Raw genomic sequence first — 16,531 nt, 5'->3', positions numbered from 1 at the left:
TCTTTCATTTTACGTAGCATTTGGAAGACATCATCATCATAAGAATAGACATTTGCAGAATCAACACTGGAAGGAGTGGAGAGGCTCCGATCATTGATATCCGTAAAAAGAGAATGGCAACCAGAGCCTCAAGCGGTAGCACAAGCCGCTCGGGAACAGCAGCTCATACATCTTCCCGAAAAGACTTTGAAGTATTCAGCAAGTACAAAAGAGAACCGATTTTTGTTGACCTCTATCATCAACAAGGTACGTACCCATTCGTTGAGAGATATTTAAGGTTTATTTGGTGAAAAATATTCCAGGAAGAGACGCAAAATTATTCTATCACCAAGAAGGAAATAGAAATGTACAATTAGATTACACACCAAACATGTCACTAGTGGAACGAAGAGAGCCAGCCCTTGTGGACTACACAAAAAAAGGGCAATTTAGTAACAGGCTTTCGAAAATTATTAATGATCAACCCTCCACTTTGGATTATACGCCGCACTATTCCTCTGTACATGAACGAGTTAAGGGTGGTGTCAATATGAGAAAATCAACAGATAGAGATAAGCACTTTTTCTCCGTAAATGAATCTAAAAAGCAAAGTATAACAACGAATGTGGGTTTTGTCAACGCAAAATCAGCAATTGTGGATGAGCCGCAAAATCGTTTTGTAAAAAGAGCTACAAATATTTATCAAGGAAGTGAAACTCATGCGTTGGATATGTCAAAGATGACTTCACGATCAGACAGTGAGAGGGATTCAAACGATCCTGGTTTTAAATATCATCCCATTTATTCTGCAACCTTACCCAAAATTTCTCATTACTATGACATGGGAAAGCAAGCTGACAGAACGAAATCCAAAACAGCATGGATACCCTCGAGAACTGATTCTGTAAGTTTTGAATACTGGAGAAAATACTATTTGTTTTGAACAATTATGGAATTTATCAGTCACAAAAACATTATGATGTATCCTTTCAAGGTGTAGAGGTTCCTGTCAGGAATTATGTCAATATGAAGAAAAGTACAGGAAGAGAGTCCAAGAAAAAGAAAACAAGCCAAGTTGACTTGTCATACACCCCAAACTTTAACCTCACGGAAAGTAAAAACTCGTGGTCTACAGACTTGTTTCTTACCTCGGGAAGAAGGGATGACGTCTCAGATATAACGCAAAGTGCAGAAAACCTGGTGAGAAGAGTAAGGAGCGAACTGCGCAAGCTCAATCGTCTCAGTAACAGCTACAGCAAGTAAAGGATACGAGTTTATCGTTTAAATGCAAAACAATAAGTTACATGGATTTAATAATGAACTGTCAAATTTGTATCTATTTTCTCTTATAGAGATAGAGGTAGCCCATGTCAAATGGAGGGTTTTCACTTACGAGAACCTTGCTATCATTGTACAACACCCATTTCTGTTGGCCATCAACTTCTTTCTTCAAATGGCAAACATAGTGACCACATCCTGTATTGGCTCCAATATGGCTGATAAATCCAATCAATTCATATTCTATTGTTTTGGCAACGATTATCATTTGGCTTCGTAAATAATAACAAATTTTAGAATTACTTACTTCCAGAGCCATCAGTAAATGTTTCATGCTTCTCTTCTTTTGTGATGCCAGTACTTGGTGTCTCTTCCTTCAAATATTGATCAATGTCATCCATGTGACTGAAAAGCCATTCTGCAGCTCGTTCAATGTTGTTAGAAGTTTGCTTGAGAGCAACAACTGCTTGTTCTTTTGGAAAACCAAGGTTCATAATTGCTTCCACATCAGAGTCGCTTGGAGCATTGGATGAAGTACTTCCCGATTGTTTCTTAGAAGGTTCTGGGATGGGCTCATCAATATCTGCGTCTCCTGAATGATCAAACACCCAATCCATTGCTGCATCCAAACCAACATTATTGGTTTTCCATGCTCCTCGCTTGGCTCTATTTTCTGGAATACCCATTTCAACAAGACTTTGAACGATCTGCATGTCAATGTAAATGGACTCCTGCTTTGGTTCATCGGATGGAAGTTCTTGCTCATTTGGTTTCAAACCAGTGCCTCTAATATTTGTCAAATCTAACTCTTCTGCATCCGTGATAAAAACATCCAATTTCTTTGGAACCCAGCCATCCAAAACAAATTTTCTTATTTGAACAAACAAATAATCTGGGAATGTTGATAATTTGGTTTGCTTCAAGCCAATAGTCTTTCTTCCAAGTGCTGAGCTATAAAAGTTCTCAACTGCATCTACATCAGCAAATGCTTCGAGACATTTTGATAAAGGAACTTTTGGTCTAACTACCTCTTTGTTTTCATTAGAAGTGCCGATAGGTCGGCTATTCACGTTTTGAGCAAGCCCAAGCTCTTTTTCTTTTGCTTCTCTCTCTTTCTCACGCTTACAGAACTCGTCATATTCAGCCTTGTTCGTAGCTTCAGAAAGAGGAACTGGGAGCGAAAGTAAGTTATCTTTTCTGTGAGTGTATTTTACCTTCTTGGTTTCAGAGCATTCAATTCTCTCTTCAACTTTAAAATTGAAGAGATGAGTAATAGAATTTTCAAATCCAACCCTCTTATCTTCTCTTTCAATAAGTTGCAAAAGATATTGATAAAACTCAACTGAATCTTGTTGCCTCATAGTACTGAATTCTGCGTGACCCTTTCCAACAACACTTTTGAAAGATCTTGGTGGAATGCCCTCTTGGTATCTTCGTTCGTTATTTTCATCAAATTCTTCTCTTGAATAGTCACCGGACAATAATCCATAAGCTAATTTTGCCATTTGAAGTGTAAGCGTATCAATCGAGCTTGTGGATACATAGCATGACATTTCTCTGTCGTAATATCTCTTTTGGAATTCTGGAAGCGAAAACAGAGTTTGCATTACGCTAGCCAAATAGCAGGAATTGCCAATGTTTTTCATTCCTGTGTATCCTGGGCCATAGAGAGGTTGTAAATTCTTGTCACTTTCTTGAATTCTAGTAAAATCGAAATTCAAATTTTGATCAAGCTCCATTTCAGTCATAGTTTTGGCAGTCTTTTTCATTTCCCTAATATTAATTCCAAAGTATTCTAAATGTTCAACCAATTTAGAATCTTTAACCATTTTATCCTCTGCATATGAATACACATCTGCCTTGGGTTCTCCATGCTCATCTAATTGAATGGTTCCAAGTTTTACACAAATAGGAAACCCTGTTTGTTGGTAATGTTCTACAGCATGGTTATTTCCTCCACTGCCATCCCAGAATTTTCTTCCACATCCAATATGTCCATCACTAAGATTCAACCATAAATTGTCGGTGATATCACATTGGCTGCATTTCCAACCAGATGGAGGAACCTTCACGTTTCCAACTTGTTTCAAAGTCAACGTATGCTTTCCTTCATCCAATGGCTCACCTTCCCATTGCAACACCTCCTTCTTACGTTCTACTGCTTGATTTTCTAAAACGCCTTTGATGGACAGCTTGACTTTCTCTGGTAGATCATTGTTAGGCAATGGAATTACAACATTATTTGGCTCCAATAGCACCAAAGATAACAATTCATCGTACTGATCTTTGTCATCCTCCTCCTCTTCTTTAATATTAAAACCTCCCTCCACACCAATAGCCATTTTTGTGGGAACTTCTTCAACCTTCTTCTCTTCAGGTGGTGTCCATTTCTTAATTCTCTTAATATTCAAAAATACGCTATTACCAGTTAGTTCAAAATGTTTTCTGACAAACTTTTGAGAAAAGGCTAAAAAGGTATTCAAACAAATGTTCAAGCCTCCTTCTGATTTCTGTTATTATTATTACAATACGTTGATGTTTGGTTGCGATCTTATGAAAATGATACCTACTGGTGTATCAAAAGAAATACAGCATTCTTCCTTGTGGATTGGAGTATGTTGATTCGGAATGTTGATCTTGCTGAAATCAAATTTTAAAGAGGAAACATCAACTTGTGGTTGTTGCATTTTTTGGTGGTATTTTTAGCTGGATTCCATATTATCAATGCTTGACAATTCGCGTTCTACGAGGAGCACTGTGTAGTGGATGTATGTGTGTTTGGATGATCATCATGATGATGATAATATATAAAAGTTAATTAGGAAACATCACCTCATGCGTCCAAGACGATGATGATAAGAAAATTTAAAAATTAAAAAATGATTCATTTTATTCTCCTTCAAAATCGTGCCGGTAAAACTCGTCTCAGCAAGTGGTATGAAGCCTTTGAAGATGATGAGAAGGAAAAGATTAAAATTGAAGTCCACCGTTTGATTACATCTAGAGATCAAAAGTTTACCAACATGGTTGAATTCCGTAAATACAAAGTTATTTATCGTAGATACGCCGGCTTGTATTTTAGTATGGGAGTCGATGTTAACGATAACGACCTCGCCTATCTTGAATCAATACATCTCTTTGTTGAAGTTTTGGATCAGTTCTTTGGAAATGTTTGTGAATTAGATTTGGTTTTCAATTTCCACAAGGTAAGTCATTGGGCATTGGTTCCGGGTTTAGACGTGATCGCAACACAACATGTTTTTCTCTGTAATTTACGCTATTCATGTGTGGATATCAATTTACATTTTGTTTAATTTTTCGACATCATGATGACGACGATCTTTGACACCTATAGGTGTACATGATTCTTGATGAAATGTATATGGCTGGAGAAATCGAAGAAACAGCTAAACCTGTAATTTTGAGTCGTTTACAACTTTTGGACAAGTTAGAATAAGTTTGAATCACCAATTCATAAGGATTCTTCATCTTATTCCCGTCCTCTAATTTCCTCCCATAGTTCCTCCAATTTTGGATAACCCAAAATTATTTCAGTATTATTCAATAAATAACGTTACTTGTTTGAAATGTCAACAAGTTTTTACCTGAAGTAGTCAAATGTGGTGACAGAATTTATTCAAAAAGTTCAGGATGCTTTCTCTTGAAACCAGTAAAAGTGTTGGACATGAGCATGCAAATGGTCATTGGTCCAACACCACGAGGCACTGGAGTTGCAGCAGCTGCTCTCTTTTGCAAAGTTTCATCGAACTTAACATCACCGACCAATCTATATCCAGCTTTTTTGGTCGAGTCCTCAACAGCATTAATACCAACATCAATTACAATACTTCCCTCTTTGATCCATTCAGGTTGAACAAATTCTCGTTGTCCACAACATGCCACAACAATGTCAGCTTGTTTAACTTTCTCTGGAATATCCTTTGACTTGCTGTGAACAATTTGAACTGTGCAGTTCAACTTGTGTAAAAGCAGTAAAGACATTGGAATACCAACAATGTTACTTCTTCCAATGACGATGGCATTAGCTCCATCCAAATTCTTATTCAAAGTTTTAGCGGTTCTCTTAATTAATTCGAGACATCCAGCTGGTGTACAAGGAATAAAAGTTGGTTCTCTACCACGCATGGCCAATCTACCAATATTATAGACAGACAAGCCATCCACATCCTTTTCCAATTTAACCGATGACAATACTCTCTCCTCGTTAATGTGAGCTGGGAGAGGTAATTGGATCAAAATTCCATGAACTCTCTCATCTTCATTATATCGCTGAATAGCTTCAATAATTTGTTCCTCAGTTGTGTTTTCTCCGTCTTCAAAAGTTGTCTCAAAACTTCTCATTCCCAAGCTGATGCAAGTCTTCTTCTTCATGGAGACATAAGTTTGTGAATCTTTTCTTTGTCCTACTAAAATCACAGCCAATCCTGGACGTTTCACTTCATCCTCGCTCTTGCCGTCCTTTAATTGTTTTTCAACAACTTGTTTGATGGACTGGCTCACTTCCTCCTTGATTTCATCGGATATCTTTTGGCCATCAATAAGTAAAAATTCGTGTTGTTGAGTGCTTTCGGACGAGCTTGCGGCAGTGCTTTCGGAGCCTGATGCAGACATTTTTTTCTTCACGAGAAATTGATAATTATCATCACGAGAAATAAATTTCGGAAAGGAAAGTTCTTCTTGTTGCTGAGATGGTTGTGAATATGGAGAGGAAGAAAAAAGTGAATTATTGGAACTAAATATATTTTTCCTTGTGTTGTTGTTGTTTGATGTAGCGTTGAAAGAGCATTTAGAGAAATTTACAGAGAAGTTTCGGAAGTGAGAGTTGTTATGGGAGCATGGTGAGGAACCTCTTTGGAACGGAGAAAGGATTATTGATCGAGTCATGATGCATGAATACAGAGAAGTCACCGAATTCAGTGATGTCATCGGAAAGTTTGAAGGATGGAGACAACTGTAGGTCATTTGGTGGTATTTGATCGACTTTTTCATTTTTAATTGATTGACCAAATGGTTTCGTTGGAGACTAATGTTTGGAAAGTGTAGTCACTTTACTTCTTTTTGGTTAAATGAGCGAGAAGAGAGCTCATCTTGGCCTTTGATTTCTCGCTATTCTTTTGTGAAGACGAAGCTTGTGATGTTGGCTTTTGAATATTTTCATTCTTTGGCACGCTCACCAACTCTAAATCAGTGACTTTTGCAAGAAGATCTTCCTTAAGCTTTGGTGATTCAAATAATGCGCTTTTTGGATCCTTTCTATCCAATCCAACATTTATAATTGCAGCAGGGATGAGATTAGACTCTTTTAGCGTCTTGGTTAAATCGTCAAATCTCTGAATTGGGGGAGCAATATACAATACAATTGGTGCTTCAGGATTGTCAAGAGTCTGAATAACAAAATTACGAACATCTCTGAGAGTATGATTTGGAGAAAAAGTTCCCTGAATTAAATATCCATCTGGGAAACGTACTCGGATAATTGCAGATGTGTATACTCTCTCGTGCTTTTGATTTTCTTTTTCTCTTAATTGTTTGGTCATTAATGGTCCTCCTTCTTGAACTTTTCGGAGGCTTGAAATCATTGATTGAACATCATTTTCTGTCACCTCAAAATCTTTGTCTTCAACATTGGAAAAATCAATGTCAAAAGTTGTATCACCTTTTTTGAATAGTCTAATATCCTTTGCAACTGTATTTTCAAGTTTGATTTCTTCTTCGTCATCTTGCATAATATCGGAAGAGGTTGGAGACGTCTCTATTTTGTTGGTTTGTAAAGATGGAGACTCATCGATCATTTGTACATCTTCAGATGAGCTTGAAGCTGGTGGTGCCTCGCTCGTTGTCGATGATTGTTCTGTGTTTGTTTTGCTCACTTTCTTTTTAGGTACATAATCGTCGCTTTCTTGGAGTTCTTCTTTCAAATCCTCAATTGTTTTATCAGTAGGTAAAAAACTAAGACGTAATAATGCGTTAGAATTGTCTCTCAATCCAATATCAGATAATTTCGTGTTTTTCAATTCCTCTAATGTTTTGAATTGTTGGTTCATGTATATAAGAGAAGGAATGCTGTACTTTTTGGTTTTTTCATCCTCAACTTGTGTTAAATTGATGTTTTCCTCTTTCTTCTCCCATCTTTTAAGAGCAATCCAAAGAGAGATGTCAACTGGAAAAACAGCCTTTAATCGTTGGCCATCGGGTAATTGAAGACCAAGTGTTGCCGCTGCTTTTACTTGAGATGATGATGCTTTTTTTACAATTTCAATGGTAGCATTATTCGAAACTCCGCTCAAACGGAAAGCTATTGTGATGATGAGCACAAACGTTAAATTTATAATACATAATGCTATTAGTCAAATCACAATGCACCCAAATGTAAAAACTTACGAAGTGATAGATCAAGATTTTTCTTGTTATGCATCAATCCATAATTTTCGGGACTGATCTTATTCTTCTCACAAAAATCTTTCAAAATTGTTTGGAGTGAAGTGTTTGGCCCGTCTATTTTGATGACGGATCGCATATTTAGGCCGGTAATGATTACGGAAGACATTGTTTGGAGATCAAGAGAGGGTTAATATGTATTTTTTTTTGTGCTTTGTTCACCCAGTTGATCTTAAAATAAACCAGCTTCCTTAGAGGTTTGGATAAAATTTTAGACTGCAAAAACTTCATCCCGTTCCCTAGATCTGAATTTGTTTGTGAGTTAATCATAAATAATAATATGAATTTATTTACCTTTTGGTTGCTGTAGAAATGTCATCTTCACTCGAAGAGATTTCTGATGGTAGCGATAGGTTTTTTTTCTTTCTCACTTTAAGGAGAGTTGGGGCTACTTTTTGCACACTTCCTTCTTCAGTGCTTTCCCACTCTTTCAATTCATTAATTATTTCGAAAGAGTGACGATAGGGATGATGTTCCATGCAAACATGTTTAACCGTAGAAACAGTCCGATAGCAAAGAATAACAACAAATCACAAGGATTTTATAACAACTCATCATTTCCAATCGTCTCTCATGAGAAACATGATTTCGAAATGTTACTAACTCTACCAAATGAAGTTTTGTGTTTCATTGCCAGCTTCTTGAAACGCTGGGCAATTACTGAGCTTTGTGTCATGAAACTGGTTGTTAGCATTGTTTTTCAATCAAACACCTGTTCGAGTCAATTTATTGCAGAACCAGTTTCCAGTGATTTACGAACGAGTCAATAGCAAGGAAAGATGAAAAGTTTTGCTCTGTTTGTTCGAGGAATGTTAAAAGTGCAAAGGAGTTTAAAGAGATGGCCCAACAAGGGCACTGATCCTGGTTTTGAAGATATCATGGGATTTGTTTGAACGTTCAAAACTAGGTAACATGACCACGAACGGTTCAAGGACAATTGTGTTTTAAGAAATGTTTAATGGTTGTGATATCTTTAGCACAAGATCGAAACAAGTCCCTTCGAATGTGTACAATATATAAACCCTTAGAAAAAATGTTGACAAAAAATCAAGGACCTAATTTAAATAGTAGCACTGGCTCGGTGTCTTTTAGCGGCTTGTTCCTTCTTGTACTTTCTAATTCTATCTTCCATTTCATTACGGAAATGACGAATTAAACCTTGGACTGGCCAAGCAGCAGCATCACCCAATGCACAAATTGTGTGACCCTCAATTTGACGAGATACTTCTTCTAATGTGTCGATTTCATCAATCTCAGCATTACCCTTAACGAATCGGTCCATCATGTTCAACAACCAGCCAGTACCTTCTCTACAAGGTGTACATTGCCCACAGCTTTCGTGTGCATAGAATTTCGAGAGACGAGCAATTGCATTGACAATATCAGTGGATTTATCCATGACCATCACAGCGGCAGTACCCAAGCCAGATTGAGCTTCTCTGAGAGCATCAAAGTCCATAAGAACAGTTTCACAAACTGATTTTGGAATCAAAGGAACTGAAGAACCTCCTGGAATGACGGCCAATAAATTGTCCCATCCACCACGAACACCTCCAGCATGTCTTTCAATAAGATCCTTTAAAGGAATGCTCATTTCTTCTTCTACTACACAAGGAGTGTTTACGTGTCCAGAAATTGCATACAGCTTGGTTCCAGCATTATTCTTTCTACCAAAGCTGGCAAACCATTCTGGTGATCTTCTCAAAATTGTTGGAACTACAGCTACAGTCTCAACATTAGTTACAGTGGTTGGGCATGAGAATAAACCAACGTTTGCTGGGAAAGGAGGCTTCAATCTTGGTTTACCTTGCTTTCCTTCAAGTGATTCAATCAATGCTGTTTCCTCTCCGCAAATATATGCTCCAGCACCACGATGAACATAAACATCAAAATCATAACCAGTTCCGCAAGCATTTTTGCCGATTAAACCCTTTTGATAGGCTTCATCGACTGCTTCTTGCAAATGTCTGTATTCATTATAGAATTCTCCACGAATATAAATATAAGCAGCTCGGGCTCTCATACCAAATCCAACAAGGAGAGCTCCTTCAACAAGTTTATGTGGGTCATGTCTTACAATTTCTCTATCTTTGCAAGTACCTGGCTCAGATTCATCAGAATTGATGACTAAATAAGATGGACGACCATCAGGATTGCTCTTTGGCATGAAAGAATACTTTAAACCAGAGTTGAATCCGGCTCCTCCACGTCCTCTCAATCCGGACTTTTTGATTTGGTCAATAATCCAATCAGGTCCTTTGTTAATCAAATCTTTCGTCTTGTACCAATCACCCTGTTGTTATGTGATAGAGAGTTGTTCCATTTTAAATTATTAAAAGTATTTGTCATCATCATCAAATGTATACAACAATGAAAATAATAGTAATTTGATAAATTGCCATTCGGTGTAAGAATACAATCGCTCTACGAAAGTAATTAAATTGCTAAAACCTACCCTTTTCATAGCTGCATCAACATGGCGGTCAAAATTGTTATACAAGTTAGTGAAAATACGGTCCTTATCTTTCAGTCCACCATGTTGTTGGATATTGTTCATTGTTGAAAATTCTTGGAAACAAGATGATGTTGTGGTACTGCTGCTGCTATTGCACAACAACAACGGAGCTGAAACCTTCTTGGTTGAAGCCTGTAGCACTTGTCACCACAAACTACGCCTGAGCGTAAAGTGCAAAAACTGACGAAGAAAAAATTCGGCTCGTTTTAGTAAGTCCCGGAGTCAAAAAAAATGGAGTGATTGGTCTGTGGTGTTGTTTTCTGCTTCTCACACAAAAAAAACACCAACAACACACACAACATGGAAGCTGAATTAGTGGTCATTGAAGAGGGCACTGTGCCTCTATACTGTGTAAGTAATTGATTATTACCACAACAACAACATCATCAAACAACAATTTCAACACCTACACTAATCTTTACCTCAGCTTGGTGTTTCTGATTGTGATTCGAGTTGCGAAACAAATACTAATCACGTAAGTACTAGTGAATATCGTTCACCTTGTATTGATCTCAATTATCAAGGCCAATGAATCACCAGCATTGGATAGCCAATCCACAACGAACCAGAGTACGAACAATGTAAGTATTATGTTTGTCCAGTATTCAGCAGTAACATATTTCACAAGATTCCTTCATCATCAAGCATCGAAATGAACCCTTCTCACCCATCATCACCAGTAATGACTACCTCTACAGTATGTTTCAAATTTGTTACAATGTGTTTGCTTAACTTGTTCAGGAATGGATCTTCACAGACGAAACTATATCATTTCCACCTTGCTGTCTGTTGCCTAGCACAAGCAGCTTCTCTGGTATTGTTGATGAGACACAATGTACGATAACACCAAACAACAAATGTGATGATGACAATATTTCCCAACAGAGCAAAAAACGAAAATCAAGAACCACAGATGAAGCTGCTGAAGACACTCACAAGGAATATCAATTCACTTTAGAGAAAGGACTGTTTGAATTTGTACCAAAATATAATTCCTTTAAAGAAGTACCAGATGAGAAGAAACAAATTTATGGAATTATATGGGAACAGTTCGCCAAATGTGCAAGAAATATTATTTATCAACATCTACAGATGAGATGTTCAAACTCCATCAGCCATGAAACGGTTGGGTGTTGCAACCCAAACGTGTTTTATCTTGCTCTGAGGGGAACAAAGGCTAAATATTACCAATGGTATCAAGACATTTTGTGGAATGGCCTAAAGAAGAGACAGAAGTGCATTCAATTCAGATTTACTGACAGTGTTCCTCCTTTAGACAAATGCAAACATTGGTCTGAGTTGGAAATTACTCACTCACGTCTTACACGTAAATTCGGAAAGAAGATTACGAAACACAAGATGAAAATTGTATACATTTCTCTCACATGTAATGTGGAAACTAATCAAGTGTGGACGTCGTTCAAGTTTGACAAAGAATTCGAGTTTGTACAATAAAACAATTGAATTCAATCCTCAATACACTCTAAATCACAAAAAATGTCATCAAATTGAAACTTTTCATCACCGTCCACAAACCAAACCACATCTAACAACAACTTTTTTGAAGGTCAATCATATGGACTTTCAAATCAAAATCACCACACATGGTGTTCCTCTCCATTATCTTCTTTCAATGTGCAATCACCGTCATCTACCGGTTTCAGTAGCATTAATCCCGGCTCTTTTGATTCACCAAGAACATCACACCATCTTTCGAAAGAATTTATCTGATACAACCAAACCAATCCAATTCAATGAGCTATCAGAATATCCCTATTCAATATGGAGGATGTGAACATTTATTTCAAAATCATCAATCCTATTATCCACAATCTTCTCATAATTTCTCCACAATCCAACATAACCTTGACAATCCGAACACATTATCATCTCAACCTTCACAACATGAAACCAATCAAACCAACATTCAAACACACAACAAAATACAACAATTACTTTGTCGATAAGCTAGCTTCACTCGCATAAAACAAAAGCGAGGAGGTCCACCGAGCACAGAAAACAAATTGAAAAATATTATTGATAATGCTGATCTCAATTTCTCTCAATTAAGCTCCAAGGAGATGCTGTTATTAAATCAAAGAACAAGAGTTTTTGCTTTTTGTTGTAATTTAATTTTTCAAGTTGACATTAATTTTCACTCCAAAAAAAATGCCTTCACCAAAAGATGAGGTCCAGTATTTTAAATCACACACCTAAACAACGATTACACAGCAACACCGTGGAACAACTTTGATGTAACTTAGATACCAAGTGATCAGTACAAAAGATGGATTTTTATCGTGTAACGAGAAACTTGTTGAACGGTGTAATGACGGTGAATGTGAGTATTATCATCAACAATCAACCAATCCTTGTATAACGAAAGGCTGAAGAGAATTGCTTTCGAAACTTTAGTAACTGGCTTTGGTACAATAGGTGTGGTCATAATCAGGAGGACAGTTTTAATGAACAAACAGCACTATTGAATAAAACTTTACAAGATTCTGAACCAATCCCGGAGTTTCTGCATTTCGTTGTCAAAAAATTTTTGCCTTTTTGAGTCGAATTTTTTCGCTGGCAGTTTTCTTATGGCGTAGTTTGTGGTGTTCACGACTGATTTTCTCATTTTTTGTTGTTGTTTTGTTCATGTACAAAAATGGAGTTGTTTAATGTTGGGTCTCTCGTGCTTATCAAGAAACGAACAGAACACTCTTTATTTCATGAGCACAACGGTTCTGAGAAGTGCCAATTCAGGCAATAAATATTGAGGAATGAGTAACTTTTTATCCTCTTGTTTTGAAGATGATTCAATGACCTCGTTCAAGTGCTCTCTTGTTGCCACTCCAGTCAACACACATACACTCTTCACGCCCGTTCTATTGCCCAAGGTAATGTCAGTTTCTAATCGATCTCCAACCATGCACACAGAAACATGTCTATTTTCAGGTGTCACCTTATCCTTACATTCCTCATAGAGTATATGGAGAGCAGTATCAAGAAGTAGAGTGGATGGTTTTCCAGCAACAATGTCAGGCTTTCTTCCAATAGCAGTAGAGAGAGCACTCACAAAGCATCCTCCTCCTGGGAAGAATAGATTATTCTTATAGGGTAAAGTGGCATCAGTATTAGTGGCCATGAACAAGCATTTAGGATTCTTTCTCAAAATTTGATGAGCCATGGCCAACTTGAAATTATTAAATCTATTATCATATCCAATAATGACTGCTCCAATACTTTCGACGGGATATTTCTTTGTAAATTCTTCCCATTCATGCAAAAATTCTTCTTCTTTGAGAGACTTGTGTAAATGTTCCTCAAATCCACAAGCCTCAACTCCAATTAATTCCAATTCTTCCTTAATTCCATCTCCTCCAATGACATAGGCTTTTTCAATGGCATGTTCTTTGGCATAGACAGCAGCTGCATAGGAAGAGGTCAATATCTCAGACTGAGAGCAATCTCATCGTTATTGTGAGAATGTTCACATCCAAACATCAACGGAGATGAACTCGTTTGTATTATTATTCACGTGATTTATAAACTTACAACATCTACATGTAAACCTAAAGATTGAAACTTTTTCAAATATCCTTTTCTAGAATTTGATGAATTGTTGGTAATAAAGAAAAATCGTTTGTTCAATTTTCTTAAACTTTCCAATGTTTCTTTGACGTGTGGAAGTAATTCCGATCCTTTCCAAATCACACCATCACAATCCTGAGTGAGTTCACGAATTGTAAATAATTGATAATGGAATATTATTTAAAAATTATTTTTGAGTCACAAATGATGATTTCGGAAAGTGCTCATTCGTTTATATCATGTTTAATAATACCAACCAAGCAAAAACATTGGGTCTCGCTCACAAACTGCTCCATGGCAGCACCATTGTTTTCAGTCAATTCAATCATCTTGATGTTGTGTTAATTTTTTTGTTATGAGACATCCTTGTCATCCTTCCTAGTATGAAAAAATGTCGATCACAAATTCGGCTCCTCGTTCTGGGTTCATTTCCATCTGCGTTGTTGCTTTCGGATTTATTTATTATTCTGTTTGGTTGCTCATAACAGTATGTTGTTTCTCTCGGATCATCAAACACAATTTATCTAAAATTATTTAGCCATTTATTGACAAGGATAAGCGATGGTTTTTGCAATTCTTTCCTCCAAGAGAATATGCCATCATCTTTATGGCTGTTATCGGATTAACAATGTTGCTAGGATTGACGTCAATTTTAGGATGCTTAATGATTAAAAGATCCATGGTGATGAAAAAACGAACTTCTTGATTATTATATGTAAATTGTGACAAATTGAGTTAAACTATGTCGCATAGTTTATAGGAATGAGTTTTAAAATTTATTATTCAGTTGCTTCACAAAAGTTTTGAATTCTTCCAGACTAATTGTTTGATTTTTAAACAAAGAAAGCATGTCAATAATTTGATCTTCAACCAAGTTTTCACCTAAAGCTCTTGAAAAAAAGTGAGAGAGTTCCGCTCGTCCAATAGTGCCAGATCTATTTGCATCTAATAAATTATAAATTTCTGTAGTGTACAGGTCTTGTAATTGTTCTTTTGAAATTTTCTCAGAGTCAATATATCTCGTATTTAAACATTTAATAAATGTAGGAAAATCAACTTTAATCTTTTCAATTTTTCGTTCATTGCTTTCACTGTTCAAAGCCTCCACCATGCTTTCGGGAGAAAAAATTTGAATCATATCCATCAACTCTTCCATATCAATCTTTACTCCAATATTTGATTTAATCAAGCTGTGTAAATCTTTCAACGAGACCTTATTATCCTTGGCATACATTTGAAACATGGACAATAATTCTTGTTCTTGTTCTTTTGAAAGAGAAAATTGGTTTAACAACAAATAAGATTGAATACCACCAGTAGTGGTTGGAGAAGGATTTTTCGGAGTAACCGATGCTTGTCCCGATGAAAGCGATGGCGTTGATTGATCCTGAAGTAAGCTCATTTTTTTCAATAATAACAATTCATTATTTGAACACAAGATTTATCAATGGTTGCATCACTCATTATTCTGACTTCAGAATCTCACTGTTCACCTTTCTGTTTGCTTTCATTTAAATCAGTTTTACAAATAGGACATGTGTGATGATCTTTGAACCACTTCATAATGCAATGATTATGATATTGATGTTTACATGGCAAACAGGTGACCATCTCTTTCATGGAAAAGTTGTTGAAACATATGCAACAATCCTTATTGATTCCGTATGAATCTGAAAATGGCATTGAACGCAATAATCTCATCATTTCTGGTTTGACACCGACCTTAACATCTTCCAACTGAATCAAGACATCATATCTATTTTCATCTGCATCCAAAGTGTTATTTACAAGGTCCCTGTTGTTGTTGTTGTTGTTCAGGTCTGGAACAGGATGAGTATTGAGATACGAGAATGGATCCACTACTTGGTGCCGATCGTCATTATGATGATTGTGCTCACTTGAAAATAAATGATTTTCCAAGTCTTCTTCCAAAGGACTTGTTTCGTATTGTAATTGAAATGCTAACTCTCGATCAAGATCAATGCTGCACGATGGTTGTGGTCTACTACCACGTCCATAATGAGGAGATGTTGAAGAAGAAGATGAAGTACTTGTTGAATGTCTACTCCTATTGTCAGGGGACAGAATTCCAAGAGGATGCAACGAGATCTGATTAGCGTTTTGAGGAGATCGGAAGAAGGTTAAACCAGAGAAGTAATTCGTATTACTACTACTTCTACAACTGCTGCTCCCAGAATTGATTGAATCATTGTCAGATCTCGACAGTTTGGATGAACGAATTCTTTGTTTCTTTTCTTCAAATTCTTTCACAATTCTGGATTGTTCTGCGAGTGGAGTCGAGGGTAGTTGATTGGATCTTCTCATCGGAGAAGAGTTGTTGTTGATAATGTTATTCGGATATTGATGCATCACGTCAACGTTTGAATTTCGAACATTGATACGACCACTCGAAGCCGATCTTGATAAATGAAGAGAATTGTGACTTGGCAAGGTCACAGGAGAGAATGATGAGACCAAGGGTTGTGAAACATGTTGGAGATTGCGAATTTGGTTCTTCAATCGTGTAACTTCTTGTTTCAACTCTGTAATTTCTTGTTGTTGCTGTCGGATTTTTCTTTAGTGACAATATTCACATGTTTTTACATCATACACTCATTCTCAGAAAACAATACACGTTCATCAACAACTTACTCTTCTTGTAAACTCATACTCAATACCATTTGTTCAATTTCATCTTCGGATGGCAACATTTTTTTT

General features: G+C 36.7%; 11 protein-coding genes across 11 annotated transcripts; 4 read left to right on the top strand and 7 right to left on the bottom strand.

Moving 5' to 3' along the window:
• Nucleotides 1-113: 113 nt before the first annotated feature.
• Nucleotides 114-1,242, top strand: C9374_009599 (uncharacterized protein; the record flags this gene model as incomplete). Its single annotated transcript, XM_044699803.1, has 3 exons — nucleotides 114-246; nucleotides 303-883; nucleotides 943-1,242. The coding sequence occupies 3 exons, from the start codon at nucleotides 114-116 to the stop codon at nucleotides 1,240-1,242; spliced, it is 1,014 nt and encodes a 337-aa protein (XP_044554916.1).
• Nucleotides 1,243-1,315: 73 nt separating this feature from the next.
• Nucleotides 1,316-3,944, bottom strand: C9374_009598 (uncharacterized protein; the record flags this gene model as incomplete). The annotated part of the gene is made up of 3 exons (XM_044699802.1): nucleotides 1,316-1,500; nucleotides 1,565-3,767; nucleotides 3,828-3,944. 3 exons carry the CDS (start codon nucleotides 3,942-3,944, stop codon nucleotides 1,316-1,318), a joined length of 2,505 nt encoding a protein of 834 aa, XP_044554915.1.
• Nucleotides 3,945-4,136: 192 nt separating this feature from the next.
• Nucleotides 4,137-4,714, top strand: C9374_009597 (uncharacterized protein; the record flags this gene model as incomplete). The annotated part of the gene is made up of 2 exons (XM_044699801.1): nucleotides 4,137-4,463; nucleotides 4,613-4,714. The coding sequence occupies 2 exons, from the start codon at nucleotides 4,137-4,139 to the stop codon at nucleotides 4,712-4,714; spliced, it is 429 nt and encodes a 142-aa protein (XP_044554914.1).
• Nucleotides 4,715-4,890: 176 nt separating this feature from the next.
• On the bottom strand, nucleotides 4,891-5,889 carry C9374_009596 (uncharacterized protein; the record flags this gene model as incomplete). Its single annotated transcript, XM_044699800.1, has 1 exon — nucleotides 4,891-5,889. One exon carries the CDS (start codon nucleotides 5,887-5,889, stop codon nucleotides 4,891-4,893), a length of 999 nt encoding a protein of 332 aa, XP_044554913.1.
• Nucleotides 5,890-6,326: 437 nt separating this feature from the next.
• On the bottom strand, nucleotides 6,327-7,825 carry C9374_009595 (uncharacterized protein; the record flags this gene model as incomplete). Its single annotated transcript, XM_044699799.1, has 2 exons — nucleotides 6,327-7,573; nucleotides 7,660-7,825. 2 exons carry the CDS (start codon nucleotides 7,823-7,825, stop codon nucleotides 6,327-6,329), a joined length of 1,413 nt encoding a protein of 470 aa, XP_044554912.1.
• A 951-nt stretch (nucleotides 7,826-8,776) lies between these two features.
• On the bottom strand, nucleotides 8,777-10,273 carry C9374_009594 (uncharacterized protein; the record flags this gene model as incomplete). Its single annotated transcript, XM_044699798.1, has 2 exons — nucleotides 8,777-10,009; nucleotides 10,172-10,273. 2 exons carry the CDS (start codon nucleotides 10,271-10,273, stop codon nucleotides 8,777-8,779), a joined length of 1,335 nt encoding a protein of 444 aa, XP_044554911.1.
• Nucleotides 10,274-10,531: 258 nt separating this feature from the next.
• C9374_009593 (uncharacterized protein) lies at nucleotides 10,532-11,686 on the top strand (the record flags this gene model as incomplete). The annotated part of the gene is made up of 5 exons (XM_044699797.1): nucleotides 10,532-10,582; nucleotides 10,659-10,706; nucleotides 10,756-10,812; nucleotides 10,860-10,928; nucleotides 10,973-11,686. The coding sequence occupies 5 exons, from the start codon at nucleotides 10,532-10,534 to the stop codon at nucleotides 11,684-11,686; spliced, it is 939 nt and encodes a 312-aa protein (XP_044554910.1).
• A 1,258-nt stretch (nucleotides 11,687-12,944) lies between these two features.
• On the bottom strand, nucleotides 12,945-14,142 carry C9374_009592 (uncharacterized protein; the record flags this gene model as incomplete). Its single annotated transcript, XM_044699796.1, has 3 exons — nucleotides 12,945-13,679; nucleotides 13,778-13,948; nucleotides 14,071-14,142. 3 exons carry the CDS (start codon nucleotides 14,140-14,142, stop codon nucleotides 12,945-12,947), a joined length of 978 nt encoding a protein of 325 aa, XP_044554909.1.
• Nucleotides 14,143-14,204: 62 nt separating this feature from the next.
• C9374_009591 (uncharacterized protein) lies at nucleotides 14,205-14,519 on the top strand (the record flags this gene model as incomplete). The annotated part of the gene is made up of 2 exons (XM_044699795.1): nucleotides 14,205-14,300; nucleotides 14,352-14,519. The coding sequence occupies 2 exons, from the start codon at nucleotides 14,205-14,207 to the stop codon at nucleotides 14,517-14,519; spliced, it is 264 nt and encodes an 87-aa protein (XP_044554908.1).
• Nucleotides 14,520-14,582: 63 nt separating this feature from the next.
• C9374_009590 (uncharacterized protein) lies at nucleotides 14,583-15,215 on the bottom strand (the record flags this gene model as incomplete). Its single annotated transcript, XM_044699794.1, has 1 exon — nucleotides 14,583-15,215. The coding sequence occupies one exon, from the start codon at nucleotides 15,213-15,215 to the stop codon at nucleotides 14,583-14,585; it is 633 nt and encodes a 210-aa protein (XP_044554907.1).
• Nucleotides 15,216-15,295: 80 nt separating this feature from the next.
• Nucleotides 15,296-16,524, bottom strand: C9374_009589 (uncharacterized protein; the record flags this gene model as incomplete). The annotated part of the gene is made up of 2 exons (XM_044699792.1): nucleotides 15,296-16,388; nucleotides 16,466-16,524. The coding sequence occupies 2 exons, from the start codon at nucleotides 16,522-16,524 to the stop codon at nucleotides 15,296-15,298; spliced, it is 1,152 nt and encodes a 383-aa protein (XP_044554906.1).
• Between the last annotated feature and the right edge of the window lie 7 nt (nucleotides 16,525-16,531).

This window comes from Naegleria lovaniensis (genome assembly GCF_003324165.1).
Source record: "Naegleria lovaniensis strain ATCC 30569 chromosome Unknown tig003, whole genome shotgun sequence".
NCBI classification, from domain to species: Eukaryota; Heterolobosea; class Eutetramitea; order Acrasida; family Naegleriidae; genus Naegleria; species Naegleria lovaniensis.
Note: the sequence above shows the minus strand (reverse complement) of the source record. Positions and strands in the feature narration are given on the sequence as shown.